Here is a 17,893-nt window from a genome sequence, read left to right on the forward strand (position 1 = left end):
CCAAGGAGATGAAAAATTTGTACAATGAAAACTACAAAACAATGCCGAAAGTAATTAAAGAAGGAATAAATAAATGAAGAGACAGCCCAACAATATTTCTTTTGCAGAAATAGAAAAAAAGTCCATCCTAACAGTCATACGAAATCTAATGTACCCTGACCAGCCAAAATAATCTTGAAAAAGAACAAAAAAGTTGGAAGAAATCACTCACGCTTCCTGATTTCAAAACTACTGCAAAGCTACAGTAATCAAAACAGTGTGTGGTACTGACAGGGACAGACATATAAACCAATGGAATAGAAGGCCCACAAATAAATCCTTGCATACATGGTCAAATGATTTTCAACAAGGGCACCAAGATAACTGAAAGGCAAAAAAGGCAGTCTTTTCAACAAATAGTGTTGAGAAAACAGGATATCCACAAGTAACACCCTTACCTAACACCATATACAAAAATTAACTCAAAATGGATGAAAGACATAAATGTAAGAGTTAAAACTATAAAACTCTTAGAAAAAGCATAGATGAAAAGCTTTATGACATTGGATTTAGCAATGATTTCTTGAATATGACACCAAAGACACAGGCACCAAAAGAAAAAACAGGAAAACTGGACTTCATCAAAATTAAACTTACATGCATCAAAGGATTTTACCAAAAAAATAAAAAGGCAACCCACAGAATGGGAGAAAATATTTGCAAATCACGTATTTGATAAGGGATTGATATCTAGAAGACAGAACTTACAGAATACAATAAAAGAACAACAAAGAAAGCTTTCTGGGAGCACTACTCCACAGGCTTCTATGCACCTTCAGTGTCCTACGACCCCCACCCCAGGACAAGGAAGGCCCTGGCACATGGAGAGGAACTGCCTACCTTGATGATGACACGCTGGTCTGACTGGTCTTCCAGGATACTGTCCGTGGGGTAGGACTCAATCTGCTGTCTGATGGCAGAGGCAATAGCTGGCACAAATGTCAGTGGATTCAAATCTAGGTCATCACAGAGGATTTCTGAAAACATCTCAGGGGTCATCAGCTTCTCTGAAATCAGGCAAGAGGGCAGGGATTGCTGATGGATTACAGGACCTAATCTCACAGTGCTCAGCCCTGACTTCCCTCTACCCCTTCCTCCTCTGCCAAACCTCTCAGGCACAGATAAGGATAAAGAGGGTGGCCCTTCCAGACATGGCAAGGAAAAGAAGCAAAGGATGAACACCTTCCTTCTGGCCATCATTCCACATATACCTCCTCCTTCGCACCCCTAGGGGTGGTCAAGGCCCTAAGCGTTCCCCCTTACCAGGTTCTCCCCGCTCCCAGGCACCATTACCTTGCTATACCACTCGATTAGTTCTAACCAATGAGCTGTTTGGGGGAAGGGAAAGCTAAGACACATCAGAGCTGATGTACCATATCTACTATCTCCTCTCATCTTCAGACTGGCAACCAGGTGAGCTCATATGAAGACACAGGGAGAAAACAGCCATCAACACACTAAGGAGAGAGGCCTCAAAGGAAACCAATGCTGCCGACACCCTGATCTCAAACTTATAGGTTCCAGATCTGGGAGAATATAAATTTCTATTGTTTAAGCCCCCATATGTGGAACTTTGTTATGGCAGCCGTAGCAAACTAACACAGGTTCCTTCTGGATATGCCACTTTGAGACCAGTTCCCACTGAAGGATAAAGCAGATGCATATCCATCCACCTCTTCCTCACCAGTAGAAAGATCCCTCAGAGATAGTATTAGGCTGCCTGTGGCTTTTTACAGACCTCCCCTCAGTTTCTGACTGTGGGCAGCATATGCTCTCAACAAGTTGAAAAGTATAGATCCTGAATCCTGGAAATGCAACCACACCATATGTAAGCTTGCAGGGACCATCTGTGACTGGCCAGACTAGAGCAACGTGCTATGCAATCAAGTTTTTTGTGTTGTAGTTTTTTTTTTTCCCCATTCTGCCCTTTTCTCATAACCCAAACCTTAATGACCATATACCCCTCTGGAGTGAACCATAGGCAGTCTTTTCACTACTTAAAAAAACATTGTGCCAGTTTCTACAGCTGCCATCGTTTGTGATGAGAAATCTGCTGTCATTCTAAGCCTTTCCCTATAGATGAGATGTCATTTTTCTCTGGCTACTCTCAAGAATTTTTTCTTTGTGTTTAGCTTTCAGAAGTTTAATTATGATGTGTCTTGGTGTTGGTGTCTTTGGGTTTATCCTGTCAAGGTTCACTCAGCTTCCTGAATCTGTCATTTGCAGTTTTTAAGAGATCATGTAAAAACAAATCTCTACAAACTGCTTCCTGTAGCCACGCCCTGTGGTGTAGCCTTCAGGGCCCTGATCACTCCTGGCCTGTGTGCAGGAGCAGATTCCATGCCTTTTCCTGAGGCAGCTCATGGCACTACCCTAGGATTCCTTTGTCCCCCTCAGGGCCAAGACGGCATCTATGTAGAGATGTGTTCTTGTTCAGCAGCTTATCCTTTCTGAAGGACTTTAACAATGTCTCAGGAGACTGACTGTTGAAGCAGAGAATGCCATTTCACCAGCAACTCAGACAAGCTTCCTTTCAAGTCCTTCTCAGAGAAGAAAACCTCAAATTCATCATTAACCGACATCTACCAAAAGCTTGTTGGAGAGAAACCCTGGTTAGAAACAGTGGCCTGAACTACATACAGTTCATTCATGCTGCTCAACTAGTGCTGCTTCACATTTTTAACCTCTTTGTGACAAACACTCTCATAACCTCTAAGGTTATTTGAAATTTAAATTAAGTTAAATATGAATTTTAATAAACAGGAAATCAGGTCTGGCCAGGTTGCTCAGTTGGTTAGAGCGTTGTCCCAAAATGCCAAGGTTGCAGGTTTGATCTTTGGTTAGGGCACATACAAGAAGCAACCAATGAATTCATTGATGGGTGGAACAAGTTGATAGTTCTCTCTCTCTCTCCCCACCCCCTTCCTCTCTCTTTCTCGAATCAATAAATTTTAAAAGTTTTTTAAATTAAAAAAAAAAACACCACCTTAGTATTAAAAAAAACAAACAGGAAATCAACAGCAATTTTGAAAATGCTCTTTCAACTACCATGCCAGGGGTGTGCACTCCTAACCCCCAGTTAAGAATATGACAGCCCTGGCGCTTCTCTCCCCGACCCACCCCGAGCACGCCCTGTTAAATCTTCTTTTTGAGCGTACTTTCCTAAGCTCTAAGGGCCCTTCTTTGTCTCTGTAACTTGTTTACTTAGCCCATTTCTTCTATAGCTCACTTTTAATACCTCTGTAACTTTCTAAATAAACTTTCTCTTATAATTTGAGAAAAAAAATTATCATAGCCTTTAAGTACACTAAATATTACTCTGGATTGAGGAAGAGTTCACATAAAAACAAAATTTTGGTCCTTCAAGCGTTTGTAGTAAATTATATTTAGTGGGATGGTGCATGAGGACTTCTATAAATAAGGTCCTGAAGAAGCCCATGGCGGAGTTCACAGAGAGATGCTGGTCTCCATTACATTATACACGAGGGTCATGGAAAGAGGTTCTCATGGATTTAAGTATTATGAGTGATTCTGCTTCTTCTGAGCCACTGACTGCTGCTAATCTTGACTACAGTGAGAACTGCAGAACTGATCACCATGTCTCTCTCTGCCTGGTTCTCAAAGGCTGAGAGCTATGGCCATCTCCTGCCTACTGAGTTATGTGCATGAACCAGAGTACTGGCTTAATTTTATATTTTATACATTCTAGTTTCATTTTCCCCTTTGTCCAGTTTTTTCTAACTACTCCTTTGTCATTTGCTTTATTTTTTTTATACCAAGCATCCTTATATAAGTTGCCTTACATCCCACCTGAAACAGGGTTGGGCAAGAGAAAAATAGTGACAGCTTTTCATGTATTGTTGAAAGAAAAGAAAACAATACATGTACTGGTTCAAAGTGAACTAAGTTCCTATGCTTGGCCAAGTCCTGTGCTAATATTCTAAGAAAAACAGAAATAAAAAATAAAGTCCCTGACCTCAAGTGGTTGAAATGGAGAGGGAGAGAGGTGAATTAACAAACAACTGTAATACAGGCTGGCTGAGGTAAGAGGGGATGCACAGGACTGGTGGTAGCCTGGCACCCAAGAGCTACCCCATCCCCATGTTGGGGCGTCCACTGCACCTGCCCCCATCGACACTCATGACAACCTCCTGAAACCCTCCACTCATGTCCACCCTGTGTGTCCTAGGCCACGTCATCTCTTTGTCAATGTCCTCTCTTGCCAGCTAGCCCATAGGTTATGGAAAACAAGCACCCCAGCTCTCAGGCATTGTTCCCAGGTCTGGGCAGAGGCCCTCAGAGGCAGGCCGGGCACGCCATTTGCTGGGGGATGACCAAAAAAAGCAGCCTAATCCTTCCAGAAAGCTCAAAGCTATTGCATATCAACAACTGCACACGTTCCTCCCTGAGGAAATCCACTCTGGGAGAAAAATGTTGTAAGCTAATATGTTATCTGTCATGGAAACATCTAATAGCAGGGGGAGTTTTAACAAATTAGGACACCGCAATGTAACAGGAAATTCTGCACCAATTATGAAGATCAAAGAAACCAGGAAGATACTTAAGTGAAGAAAAATAAAATTATACTTGCACTATAATTATAATTATGTTAAGTAGGCTTGCATACGGAAGTGACTGAAAAATGCAAAACAAAACATTAGGGTGGTAAGAGTCTGGTCGTTTTAAACTTTTATTCATTTAAAAGTAACATTCACTGGGGTTTTTTTGGTCTGAATATAAGTATGTTCATTGTAAAAAGTCTGAAAGATTGAGGACAAAAAATGAAGAAAATTAACATATGTGTAATCCTCCTTCCCAGGTGTGATAAGGGCTCTAAACACTCTGGTGGATGTCTCCTCCTGACCTTCCTTGTCTTCATTTGCACAGAGTTACATTCAGGCTTTTGGAGCCAGAGGAAATAGGAAAGAGCTGACATCTGACCCAGGACTTAAAGAGTGAGGATGGAAAGAATGAAGAGGGTGAGGGCAGGTCCCCCCAGCCAAGGAGAGGACAGAGGCATGAGTGCGCATGCGCAGCATCTAAAAGAGCAGGGGAGTGGACAGGGCGGAAGGGGAGGTAAGTGGAGGACCAGGCGGCAGCATCAAGATCACCACTGAGCTCTGAACTGGCAGGCCTCATGCCAGGCCATTGAACTACCCATGTTCACAGTGGGGAAGGAACCCAAGGTTCATGTGCCCAGCCCACAAGAAACAGTAACAGAAGCAGGATTTGAGCCCAGAATCCATACCCTCTTAACCTATGGCACAATGCTCTGAATGTCATGTTCAGAATTCAGAACCTGCACAATGGGCATCAGACAGGAACAGCGAGTGTTTACACGGCGGCTAGTCTGGGCTGTACAGAGCCCCACATACCATTCATGTTCCAGGTAAAGGCATCCCTCAGCTTCTGCCCGTCAATCTCCATATCCAGCCTAATGGGGACCAGCACCTCAGGCTGGGATGCATTCTCATGGATCACTGCTGGGTCATGGTCATCAAAGCTGGAAGTGAATGGCAGCAAAGTCAGCAGCAAGGGGTGCTACGGGTCCCCCCCAAACCCCCCTCTCTGTACCACGGACCACTGCAAACTTGGCCAAGGGGGAAGCCCACTTCTTATGGGCACTTGTCAGCTAAGGGCTGAGTCAACAGAGCCAAGGCAAGCGGGGGCCACAGGCCACAGGCCCCAGGGGCAGAGGCCCGCACTTCATGGACACACCAGAAAGGGAGAGAAAGATACTAACTAGAGCCGTGGGGCAAGACCGAGACATACTCTGAAAGAGGGAGATTTAAGGCCTAAAGCAGGAAGGACTTTCACAGAAAGCTGTGGGAAAGGAATTTCCAAAAGAGGAAATACTTGAGCAAGGGCCAAAGGACAGGGAGAAGCAAGGAGTTCCTGGGCCTGCAGCTGCCAAAACACTGAAGGCAGGGTACAGATTAGATGGGGGAGCAGTATGTGAGACACTGGGAAACTAGAGGGTCAAGGCGCCAACGGTTCTCCGCCCTGGGCTGCAGAACCCAGCCTCTACCCTGAGGGAACTCCAGGAGGACTGAGCAAGGGTTTTACATGGTCTTATCTGGGTTTTAGGAAGACAAAGAGGGAAGAGATGTGGGGATGCTGGAGGTCATGGGAAATCTAAGGGCATCTGCTCTCAGAGCTTGGGGCAAGGGTAACAAACCAACCAACCAACCAACCAACCAACAAACAAGGAAAGCATACCACATACATGCTAGATACCGATGATCTGGGAAACACAGATGAGGGAAGGGGCAGGAGTGGACATTCTAAGGGTGGAAGGCAGCCCTGAGAAAATGATATTACAATAGAGATGGGAAGGAAGGAAAAGTAGGGAGGAAAGGAAGGAGGAAGGAGGCAGAGAGGGATGGAGGAGGGAAGAAAAGGGGTGAGCCATGCAGATATTGGCAAGAGGTGAATGAGGTTGGGCTGTAGAGATGAATGTGGGGATCGGAGCTTGAAATATAACCCCCAAAAGAAACCTATGTCCTAATCCTTGGAACCTTGACCATTACCTTATACGGCAGAAGGAGGGGGTACTTTGCAGAGGTAATTAAGTTAAGGATCTTGAGAGGAGATGAATTATCCTAGTTGGCCCTAGATTACATCACAAGTGTCCTTATAACAGACAGACAGGGGTAGATTTCACACACAGAGGAGAAGGCCATGTGACCACTGCAGCAAAGACTGGTGATTTGGCCACAAGCCAAGGAATGCCAGCAGCCAAAAGAAGCTGGAAGAGGCAGGAAGAGAGAAGTGCAGCCCAGCCAACACCTTGACTTGGGCTCAATGAAACTCCCAGCCTCCAAAACTGTGAGAGAATAAATTTGCATTGTATTAAGCCACCTAGTTTGTTGCAATTTGTTCCAGCAGCCACAGGGAACTAATACAGCAGGAGTCACTTGAGTGGCATCTGAAACCATGAGAAAAAGTCCAAGGACTGAGTCCTCAGGAATTCTACTCAAGATCCCGGGGGAATGAGGAGACTGGCAAGACTAAAACAAAGAGTGCTGTGGGGCCGCAGCAAGCCAGAGACCAACGTCCCGGAAGCTGAGTGAAAACAGTTTCACGGAGAAGGCAGCACGGCATTTTCAGGAGTAGAAGGTCAAAGCACAGTGCTCTTCTGGGAAGGGGGAGACTAAACTGCATCTGAGCACTAAGGCAGAATCCGTAGGGGGGGAAGTTCTGCTCACCAGAGAGGGAAGGTTCTCTTCTTGTCCCGGCCCATGCGGTTCCTGTTGATGGTCGTGGAGCATGGTACAGCATCCAGATGGTGGGAGCTATTGGGCAGGGTGGGCACCCACTGATTGTTCCTCTTTGCTTTCTGCTCCCTGGAAAAACATGGGAAATCTCCCACTCAGCAGGTATCAAGTCATGGTCAGCAGACAATCACTGCACCCCTGCTGAGCTCCAGGCCCCAGTGGGAACTTCTGTGTATCCCAGATTCTGTAGGTTTCTTTTCCCTAGGCTCCCACCAGCAACTGCTTGGAAGTACCCAAGCCAGGGTAAGGGTGCAAAGGGGCCCCAACATGTCAGAGCAGCCGCAAGCCCAGGGCACACGCCATAAGTTCACATTCTATGTGCTGGGCACGGCTCCACAGAAGCACTGTCCCTTCTGTCAGGAAACAGCACAAGGAGGAGGCTTCCCAGAGGAGTGGAGTCTTAAACACTAACTTCGGGTTCACCGGGGTCGGGGGCAACTGGGGAGGAGAAGGCATTTCAGAAGTACAGGGAGCAGCAGGGAAGGGGCAGTAGGTTATAGACCCAGCAGGGGCTGGAAACATGGGACACAGAGAGGGCCTCAACTACAGGGGCTGGCGTGTTCCATGAGAAACTGTACTCAGCAGATGGCTGGGAGTCCCCAGGGGTTTGTAGCAGGAACAGGCATGATCGAACTATTTGTTTTAGACATGCAGGCCAGCCTGAGATGGCCTAGGCAACACTGCTGGTCTCTAGACTTCCCAACCAGCAGAGGCGAGAAGACATAGTATTGGTAAATATGGCCTAGAAAACAACACTCAAAATAATTTAAGTAGACTATGTCCCATACAAGGCTCACTATTCTCTCCAAACTGCAGATTGCTTTTACTACCAGGAAAACACCAGGAGCTATTTTAAAATGAGGCGCCAGTGTTGGGTTTGCCATATGAGCGCTCGTGTTCCCACTGTGCCCTGAGTCGCTTTACCATCCTTGGTGCTGCTTTCCCCAGTGAGGCTACGAGCAGTGTGAGGGCAGTGACTGCATGACTCACCTATATGCACATGCACCGGTCCTCTTCAATAACTGTTCGCTGCGACTCAGAGAATGTGAAACCACCACGTTTCCTACTGCTTAGCGAGTGCCCTCTCGGGAGGGCAAGGAGACGCAGCCCCTCCCCTTTTCACAGGTGGTGGAGGACAGAAGTAGTGGCCACAACCTGCCTGGGCCCAGGCCCTTTAACTCCTCTCTCCTAAAGCTGGGGCCACTTGCCCGTCCGGTGCTGAAATCCAGGAGCATCCCTTGATTGAGGGCGGGGTCAGAGAGGAACTCACAGCACCAAATTTGGCCAGGACTCTGTCAAGCCTCACGTACCCAGGTCTTGCTTAAATCTTATGAACAGCAAAGACCTGGGAAAACGGGAAACATGGAACTAATCTGGGCAGGGCTTAGTGCTGGGCAGCAAGACTGGATCTCCACCACAGCCTATCGGGGCCCGCTGGCCACAGGCTCACTTAAGAGCACCAACTTTTAAGTAGCACACTCCTGAGCTCTGTCCAGATCAAGCGACTCCCATCTGGGAAGGGCCTGGGAAAATGGATTCTTACCAACTTCCATGGCAAAGCCAGTGCCACTGGGCTTATACTTAGGAACCTTGGGTCTAGCACACCACCTCTTTTGGGAGTGTCCTAAAGCTTCAATGAGGTTCCCCCTCACCAAAAAAAAAAAGAATCCTACCCTAAGCCAGTAGCAATCTCACTCATTTCTAGTCTGGGCTGTTCTACCAAGTCATGTCACAGACACAGTGAGCATGAATGCACAGCCATGCACAGAACCCAAGGATATGAGTCATGTAATTCAACCTTCTTCCAGTACCAGGAGGTCTGCTTGAGAGGAGGCAGCCAGCCTCTGCCTGGCCTGCTTGGGGAGGGGGAGGGGAGGTGCCAGTCTTGCCGTGGGGCTGAGTGGACAGCCAGGAGGTGCCTCCTGAGCATAAAACCCATCCAAAAGCAAAGCAGATTCCCTGGAACTTTTACCCACCCCACCCCCACCCCAGAGTTCTGACCTCTGGGGTAACAAGACTCTATTTCCCTCTCAGCTGTTCCTCAAATGACACAATCATTAAGAAAGTGTTTATCACCCCATAAAAGGTTCCCAGCTGACGTGTGCAGACTTGAAAGTCCCATCCATATGTACCTAATTTCCTTCTGCCACTTCCCTGAGTAAGTCTCGCCATCCTTGTGTTTTACCACATCCCTTGGGGAAAAAGAAATCTGTAGAGCACACATCTATAACACGGGCCAGGCTGGATGTGTGCCACCTTTTTTGGGGGGGCGGGGCTGGGGGATGGTAGAGGGGAGAGAGATATAAACAATCCAATAGTAAAGTTAAGAGAAAAATCTGAAAAGAAATGATTTTTCAGAACCACATCACTCTCAACGATAGCACTCTCCACCCCACTTAGTGCTCCCAGGGTTTGGTGCACGGGGATGCATGTTTTCTTGAGAACTGAAAGCATAAGGTAGTTATTCCACATATCGCATGCATGTGAACCATGTTTTCAGTTGCTACAGAGTCTACTTAATTACAACGTACAGGGTACGTCCTAGTCCGTACCAGTGAGTGCACCTTCACTCACCCAGCCTCTCCCTAAGCCTGGACACTCACATGGCTAATGTTTCCCATTATTATTCACAATACTCCCAAGGGCATCTCTGTATACATAATGGTTTTTGTTGGTGGTGGTGTTCTTTTACATTATTTCTCTGGGACAAATTCCCAGGGGTGAAATTACTGGACCAAAGAACAAAAAAAAGGTTTGATGTCATAATGCTGTACAAAGAGATCGTGCCCACCGACAAGCCACTGCAGCCTCTGCAAGGGCCCCTCTGCCATGCAGGCCCCAATTCTTTATGTTGCTATTTTATTTTACTTTGAATTTTTTAAATTACACATGAGAGCAAACATCGTTCCTTGTGTTTACTATCTGTACTTCCGATGTGGACCACCCTTTATCTATTTATCTATTGGGATATTCAAGTTTTCCTTATAAATCTGAATAAACAGACTCTTTCTACAACATAACACCTTTCCAATTACTTGCCTGTTTAATTGTTAAGGTAAACACTTCTTTAAAGGTTCTGAATTTATACATTCAAATCTATTGTTTGTTTCTTTTGTGACTTTATCTGGATCACTAATTTTTCTGACAGATTAATCCTACTTTCAAAGCAGTCTATCTTAACCAGTCTGCAGAATTCAAGACTTGGCTTAGGTTTCTTAGAAATTTCAAAGATACAGAAGAAACTTAAAATCCAACTGGGATGATTTGTAAGCCCCATGAGTAAAGTGTTGAAAAGTGCTGAAAAGTGTTTCAGTTTGACTTAACTCCAGCCAGTTCTAGAGTGTGAGAAAAATATCTGCGGGTGTCCCAAGAGCACGCCTGGCCAGGGGTGTGTTACCTGAGGTAGGTGGGGGGCTCCGTGCTGATGGACACGGCCTTGTACTTCTCGTCATTGCCATCCAGAATCTCTTCCACCTCTGAGGCTTTTAACAGAGTCACGCTAGTGGCCAGAGTTGTGTATCCGTGATCTGTAACCAGAGACACGGCTATGGTCACCCTGCCGGTGGGGCAGCGAGCAACAGTAGCCAGTAGATGCAGCACATCAAGGTCCTCACATGCAGGAGGTGGGAAAAGCAGGTGTCTACCTCACTACTGCTGAATGCTGGCCTCTTCCAAAAGGGCAATCTGGACTGAGCGCTTTATCGAGAGGTCCTACTGGGTAAAGACTCTCTGAGGATGTCCTTGGACTAATTTGTCCCAGGAGCACTGGCTCCAGGCACAGAGGAAGTGCACAGGGCAGCGGCAGCAGGGACAGCGCAGCACAGCCAACAGGGGCTCTCAGGAGAAAAGGAAGGCTCCAGAATAATACCACCAGTGGGAAGAGGTCTGACACCACTGCAATCCACAACACGAAGCAAAGTGGAGAGATGGAATGAAAGATGAAAAACACTTTTCTTTTAAAACAAGAGCCCAGAGAGGTGGAAAGAGCTGCTTCACATCGGACACAAACTCTTGGCCCTGTGCCAGTCAACACTGTTTGGGAAGCAGGACAGATTCCAGGCAACCCATAGCTCTTCCAGGGAACCTTGGTCAAGAGCTGCTACCTGTCTGCAGGTCCAGCCTGGCTTCTCCTGGAAAAACAAACCAGTTACGGGGCAGGTGTCTCCAAAGCACAAGGCGGAAGAGTCACCGAGACGTCTTTTGAGACTTGCAGAGGGGAAAGCAAAGCTGGGAACTCACTGCGTTAGTGACTGGTGCTCCACTGGGAGGAGGAGGGAGGACAAAAAGGAGACTTTTTCAAGTGAGTGAGTGGAAATATTATAGCAGCAGATAAAAAAGAAGCTCCGGCTCCTGCATTAAAAGAACTACTACTTTGCCCACAAGACCATAGCAGCACCTACAGACACAACCAAAGAGGACAAGACAGACTACAAAGCTCGCTCGCTCTCTCTCTCTCTTCTCTCTCTCCCCGTCTGTCTCTCACATGTACAACATGCACACAAACACACACACGCAGCTCTCTATAAGGCGCCATTGCTAAGTGGAAAGCAGTTTCACCATCTGCTAAACACTGTGCTGTGTCCAAACCCAGAAGGACCGTGAGACTTTCATGATAGATCCGAAGAGCATCCTTTCGCCCTGCACAGAGCTGCCACGGCTGAATCACACTAGTGTCTCTGCTGTCACTAGTGTTGAGCGGCTCGCCTAGCAAGCCCCAGGCACACCTCAGGCACAACAAGCAGGGACATGCACATGAGCTCTAGCACACTGGCTGCCAGAATGAAGTGCTACAAGATGGATGTGCTCTGGGAAGCAAAGCGGTGAAAGCCCCAGAGGGGAGTGGGAGCTGGGGTCGCCACCCGCCGCTCGGGCTGCATGAAGGGTGACTATGGCGATACGCCACGGCAGATGGCAGAGCATCACAGCATTCCTAAAACGTTTTGAGACCAACATGTCTTCACAGCACCCGCTACTGTCCCAGCCCCACTCCCCCGCACACACCCTCTGGACCCATTAAAAATACCTGATGAAGGACCTCCACTGGCTCCCTGGAGCCACTTTCTTGCCCGAGGTGCACGTGTGCCCCGCCCCTAGGGTGCTCCTGCCACACTAAGGTCAGGGCTGCAGTGAAGACACTCTGGAGTGAAAACGTTTTATCTTCATGACATAAGCGAGTGGTTTTGAAACAGGTTTACAAACCCTCGTGAAGACGCACCCTTAGTGTTAGGTTTTGTTTTTTTACCATGTGACGATGCAACTATTTTCTTCCTCTCTTCCACAGTGGCTAGTCGCCTCCAGAGTGAGGGGTATCTCTTGTACAGAGAACCTCGGAACATACGGAGGTAGTTTCCCACCTATGAGTAAAGCAAGAAGGCTCATTATGAGGGTCACATCTCCAAGCAGAGGAGAGGATCCTGGCGCAGAGGCTCCACTGGATCAAGTGATGGACAAACAGGCCCTGAGCTGGCCATCAGGCACCAGGCAGCAATAAAAACACATTCTGCTGACATCAAGGGTTCAACAACAGTGCACATCTGGCCCACATCTGCCCCTCCAGGCAGGGATAATAACATCTACATTCTGACGACAGGACCAAAGCTTGTGAGGCAGGCCCCCAGAGCTCACCAAGAAGCCCCCGGAGCTCATGGAGAATCTTGCAATGATTTTGATTTTGGACTAAGGCTTTCTGGCACTTTCCAGAAATGTAAGGCCTCTTTGACTTTCTTTTATCTTAAAAATAAGACTTTGATATTTTTATGATGTAATAAACACCAGAAAGGTCTCTTAATTTTAGACAGATGCACGATAATTTCCCCCATGACCCCTGTTGCTTTGTTTAGTAACAAAATTCAAACCAGGAATACCAAAGGAATTTTCCAAAGAGTTTAAAAAGCACTTATCGGCAATCACCAGATTGCTATATAAATCATTACTTCCCCAAACAATAGCTTCAGTTTGCTTGCACCAAATACTCAAAGGATGACTTCCTTAATGAAAAGAAAAAATCTAGTCCTAAAGTTTTTATAAAGAAACTTTATAAAAGTCTTGCTGACTTTTCCAAAATGATCACTTGAATCACATGGCAGGAGATGGCCAGTGGATTGGGTGCCAGGTGCTGTCTCCACTTGCGATGAAGAATCATGTTCCCTTTTTGGGTCTCCGTACATCTGTCAAATGCTCAGCAACTCTGTACCCCAAAAAGGACCATTTCTATTATTTTCCCATTTACCTACCCATCATAGTATATTTATTAAATAAATGTTTCTCCATTTTTCATGAATCAAAGATTTCTCTGATGGACAACCAGAGCTGCTGGACAGCATGAAAGTAGGTGGTCACAGCACGTCACTCAGGCACCACACAGTAGGCACAGACTCCTGTGCATCATTTGGCTTGAGCGTTATTACCATCCAAGGGTAAACACAGTTTCCATTAGGTATCTGAAAAGACATCGACGATAACACCCTCCACTACCACTTTGCAGGTCCTGCAGAGCTTCAGGACTCCTAGATCTTTGTGAAGTCCCCTTTAGAGCATAGGAGACCAGGGCTTGCCTTTCTGGGTTTTTCCTGAACCAAACTTTGTCTGCTGGATATGATTTTCCAAATATAAAGTGAAATATGGACTTGGGGGTTTCCTAGAGTCCTCTCAGGTTTGCAACTTTGACTTGGTGAACAGAGGTGCCTGCAGGTGGTAGAACAGTGACACTCACAACAACTGCAGATGCTGTCCCAAGGACACTGCATGGACATAGCATGACGATGTCAGGTGTGATGCTACTGCCGGCCCACCTCTCTGAATATGGTGCTTGTTTCCCAAGGGAAAGGGGCCTCAGGGCCAACCACCCAATGCTGTCACAGGAGCTACAAGATATCAATAGAAAGTATTCTGACCTTGAATCTTCCCCAGACCTCCAAAGGTCTGACGATTGTTAAGCTAGGCCCCAGAAAGCAACCTGCCTCTTCCTTCTTCCACCTGGGTCTCTACTGACTGGGTCTCAGGACAAGGTTCTCACTCAACAGGGTTGAAAGAGAAGACTGCAGTTAACTTTCCATAAAGTAAAATGTGTTACAAAAAAGATCTTAGAGACCATGTAGTCTAAGCATCTCACTGTAAACATGAGAAAAGTGACAGAAGCAGAGCAGAGCTGGGACTAGGCCTCCTGATGTTCTTCCCACCTGGCTGCAAGCTCCTTCTTGTTTGCTCCACCTAATAAATGAATGCTTACTTTTCTAAAGTACCACCCACTCAGAGTCAAGGCCAAACTGATTACTTTTTCTGCTCACTGGATCAGGTAAAGGTTTTGTTAAACAACCTGCCCATTATCGCATACTGAAACTCCTCAACTACCTTTTGAATTCTGTACTTAACTGGCTCCATTTCCCCAGCACAACCATCTTTGAAGAGTGGCATTTAAGTGATAATGTGAAAAATGTATTGCATCATGCCCTTTTTATTTTATAAAAGTTGGTGGAAATTGGTAACACTAAAGTTCTGATGCTGACAACATCGGTGTCATTATTTGATACAACTAAAATAAGCCAGGAATCATAGGGTATTCTGAAAGCCTCCGGTGACCATCACGAGGCTTAATTTATATTCAATTAGAAAGAAAAACAACAAAAATTGTAAAAACAGGAATGAAGTGCTGGCATCTGATACTGAAAACTGCTACAAGGAGAGGCAACCCTTGGCATTTTGTAACTGCTTTAGCTCAAGATTAGCACTTACCTCCGTTACATGAGACTCTACTGCTTGGTATATGCACATCCGAATTGCATAGCCATGATTTTTTTTAAAAGGGATATACACTATCTGGGGACTGCCTTTCAACCAAAAAGGGTTAGTCTGAGACAATCAGGAAAAGTTTAATATACTTTGTACAAACTACCACTGAGGAACCATAGAGTTTTCCTAAAGTCAGCAGTCCAGATGATTCAACAAAGTACTGTCACTTCTAGTAGAAACTAAAGGTCTTTAGGATCTTTCCCCTGTTATAATTAGGTCAGTTCAAGATATCCAGAGTATCGCCTGCTCTGAATTGCTGATGGATCTAGCTCAGGGACTGGCGCCTTACTCACCCAAAGGAAATAGGATGTTCTTCTCCACCCAAAAGCAAGCATCCTTCCCCCAACCTATTTCCTCCCTCGTAAACAAAGGTCAAAACACCTCCCTGACCACCTCAAAGGCAACAAACACGGGGATGAGCCCTCACTACGTCCCTCTTCACAACCTGCCAGTTCAGGATTCCATATATAGCAACGGGGAAGGGGTGCATGTGAGATTTCCAGTCTTCCCCCAAGAGTCGCAGCCGTAACCAAAACACCCAGTTCCTTTGCGTCTGCCTGAGTTTGTACTCAGGAAAACCAGTGGCCTCTCGGGGAGTACTAGCCTGGGCGGCAGGGTGCGCCCCCGACCACCAAGAAACGGGAAGGTAAACCCCGGATCGCAGAAGTACGCGGGGCGGGGCCGAGGAGGCCCCGCCCGCGGGACCCGCCCCCATTAGGTCCCGCCCCCGCCGCGCGTGCTCGCGCGCGCGCCCGCCGCGATGAATGGAGACGCGCGTTCCCGGCGCGCAGACCCGCCCTGAGGCTCCCGCGGGGCCGTAGACTGGAAGGGCGAGGACGCGCTGCGCGGTACCTCAGAGCCGATCATGTAGAACTCGCCGTCGTCCTCCAGCTGGAACTTGACGGGCTTCTGCCCGAAGGTCTTGCTCAGCGCCATCATCATCATTGCGGCGGTGGAGGCGAGCGGCAAAAGCCGAGATGCGAAGGATCGGGAGGGCTGAAGCGGGGCTGAGGAGCACCGAGTCGAGGGGAGCCGAAGACGGGAAGCAAAGGGCGGGCCGGGCCTGGCCGGGCGCTCGCGCCGCCGCCGCCGGGTACCTCAGCCTCCGCCGCAGTCGACGACCAGGCCGCTCTCAATACGCATGCGCGGGCGTTGACGCTAACGCGCGCGCTGCCGCCGCCCAAACAAAAGGTTGGAGCGCGCCCCCGCGGATCTCTTAAAGGAACCCAGACCCGTTTCTCTTAACAAGCTGCCTCCCAGATCGAGGTACTGAGGAAAGTTCTCGCGGATGTAAATAGCAACTAAGGTCTTGACTCAGGCTGCTGCTGTCCCACTCTCACAGCTGGGACTGAAACTCTACCCAGTGGAGGAGAAAGGAAGTGAGGCCTGAACGCTGAGAGGAGGCCAGAAGTACCTGTGCCTCGATTTCCCCACCCGGAAAACAGTGCAGCTGAGCAGATAAGATGGCTCTTAGGAACAGATATCCCAGTTCCAGGCCCACAGCTGTTCCTGCGGCTGTGGGACTGAGCGGAATGACAACACTGAGTGGTGCTGGCGTAGGCAAAGGCTCCCTGGCTTGGCAAGATTCCAAGGCCCAGGTGGTATTTGGTTTGGCTGGTGCATCAGCTGAGTGCTGGAGGGGAGGGAACCTTCTCCATTCCTAACTTTGTGCTTTGTGCCCAATAACAAGCTGATCCCTTTGGTGAAACTAGACAGCCCTGCCCTATGCACTTACAGTTGGGTTTGGGGACTAAAAATGAAAGCATCAAAGCCCCCATGTATCCAGTTGAGCAAAGCAGTATGTCAAAAACAGCCCGCTGCTGACTATTTCGTTTGCCTCAGTCTAATAAAAATTGCAGCTATGATAGATGTTACTATGAAGGTGTTACGTGTGGGGCTAGGTAGCCCGCCAGGAGACACCGAAGAGTTAGGAGGGGCCAGCCACGGTACCATGAGTTTTGTTCTGTGTCCTGACAATGGTGGGATGGGGCCGGGGTGTGGGTCAGATAAAGTGACCACAGCTTGGTGAAGGATGATCTGAGGGGCACTGGGGGAAACAGGAAACAAATTACAAAGCCACTGCAGGTGTCCAGTGAGATGAGATGGAGGAATGGAGCAAGAAGGGCCGTACACATTGCATCTAGCCCCAAACACCATAGGCTTGAGGTGGGGGCAGGGGGCTGCCACCCTGGCTCCCAGGACAGAGCAGGTCCCAAGCCAGACCTCCCGCCTCCTTGCCCCATCTCTTTCCCCATCCTGGCCTCCCAGTCACAGAGAAACTCCAGTCAGGCAGGTAGAAAATGACCGTGACCGTGTTTAATGACAGTCCTCAGTAGAAAAAAAAAAAAAAAAAAGGCTTTGTACACACATTTACATGGTTTTGGAGGGTCTCAGTGCTAGGATGAGGGGGCTAGGGTGGATCTGGCTTAGGACAGGACTGAGGTATGTTGGGGCCTCCAGGGCCCTAGGTCTTCAGCTGGAAGCAACCTCCTCCCCAGCTGACTCTGCACCGTTTGGCCTGGATCTTGGGGAACAGATCTCCAGGATCACCAATTGGAAGGCAGCCAGTTCCAAGCATCTACCCAAAACTGACTTCTCAGGAAAGGGCAGAAGGCCACGGGGCCCCAGGATCCATGTGTCAGCACCCTGCAGGAACCTCGCAGCAGGGACAGAGCAAGGGCTCCAGCTCCCCTAAACCTGCTGAGGTCCTTTCCTGAGGGACAGAGCAAGGGCTCCAGCTCCCCTAAACCTGCTGAGGTCCTTTCCTGAGGGACAGGGATAGAGAGCGA

General features: G+C 47.8%; 1 protein-coding gene across 2 annotated transcripts in view; it reads right to left on the bottom strand.

Annotated features, from left to right (window-relative positions):
* Positions 1 to 16,241, bottom strand: part of SMARCB1 (SWI/SNF related, matrix associated, actin dependent regulator of chromatin, subfamily b, member 1) — a 28,383-nt gene extending 12,142 nt beyond the window's left edge. The window contains exons 1-6 of one of the 2 annotated variants that reach the window (XM_054592653.1): positions 15,957 to 16,241; positions 12,559 to 12,670; positions 10,714 to 10,843; positions 7,248 to 7,385; positions 5,415 to 5,542; positions 880 to 1,046 (exon numbers count right to left, since the gene is read on the bottom strand). In XM_054592653.1, the coding sequence (XP_054448628.1) occupies positions 880 to 1,046; positions 5,415 to 5,542; positions 7,248 to 7,385; positions 10,714 to 10,843; positions 12,559 to 12,670; positions 15,957 to 16,049 (768 nt within the window). In that variant the 5' untranslated portion in view covers positions 16,050 to 16,241. Of the gene's footprint in view, positions 1 to 879; positions 1,047 to 5,414; positions 5,543 to 7,247; positions 7,386 to 10,713; positions 10,844 to 12,531; positions 12,671 to 15,956 lie in introns of both variants that reach the window. The other variant, XM_054592651.1, reaches the window with a different exon arrangement.
* Between the last annotated feature and the right edge of the window lie 1,652 nt (positions 16,242 to 17,893).

The sequence above is a fragment of the Pteronotus mesoamericanus genome, unplaced genomic scaffold (assembly GCF_021234165.1).
Source record: "Pteronotus mesoamericanus isolate MK-2021 breed Mesoamerican mustached bat unplaced genomic scaffold, CSHL_Meso_final scaffold_371, whole genome shotgun sequence".
Classification (NCBI taxonomy): Eukaryota; Metazoa; Chordata; class Mammalia; order Chiroptera; family Mormoopidae; genus Pteronotus; species Pteronotus mesoamericanus.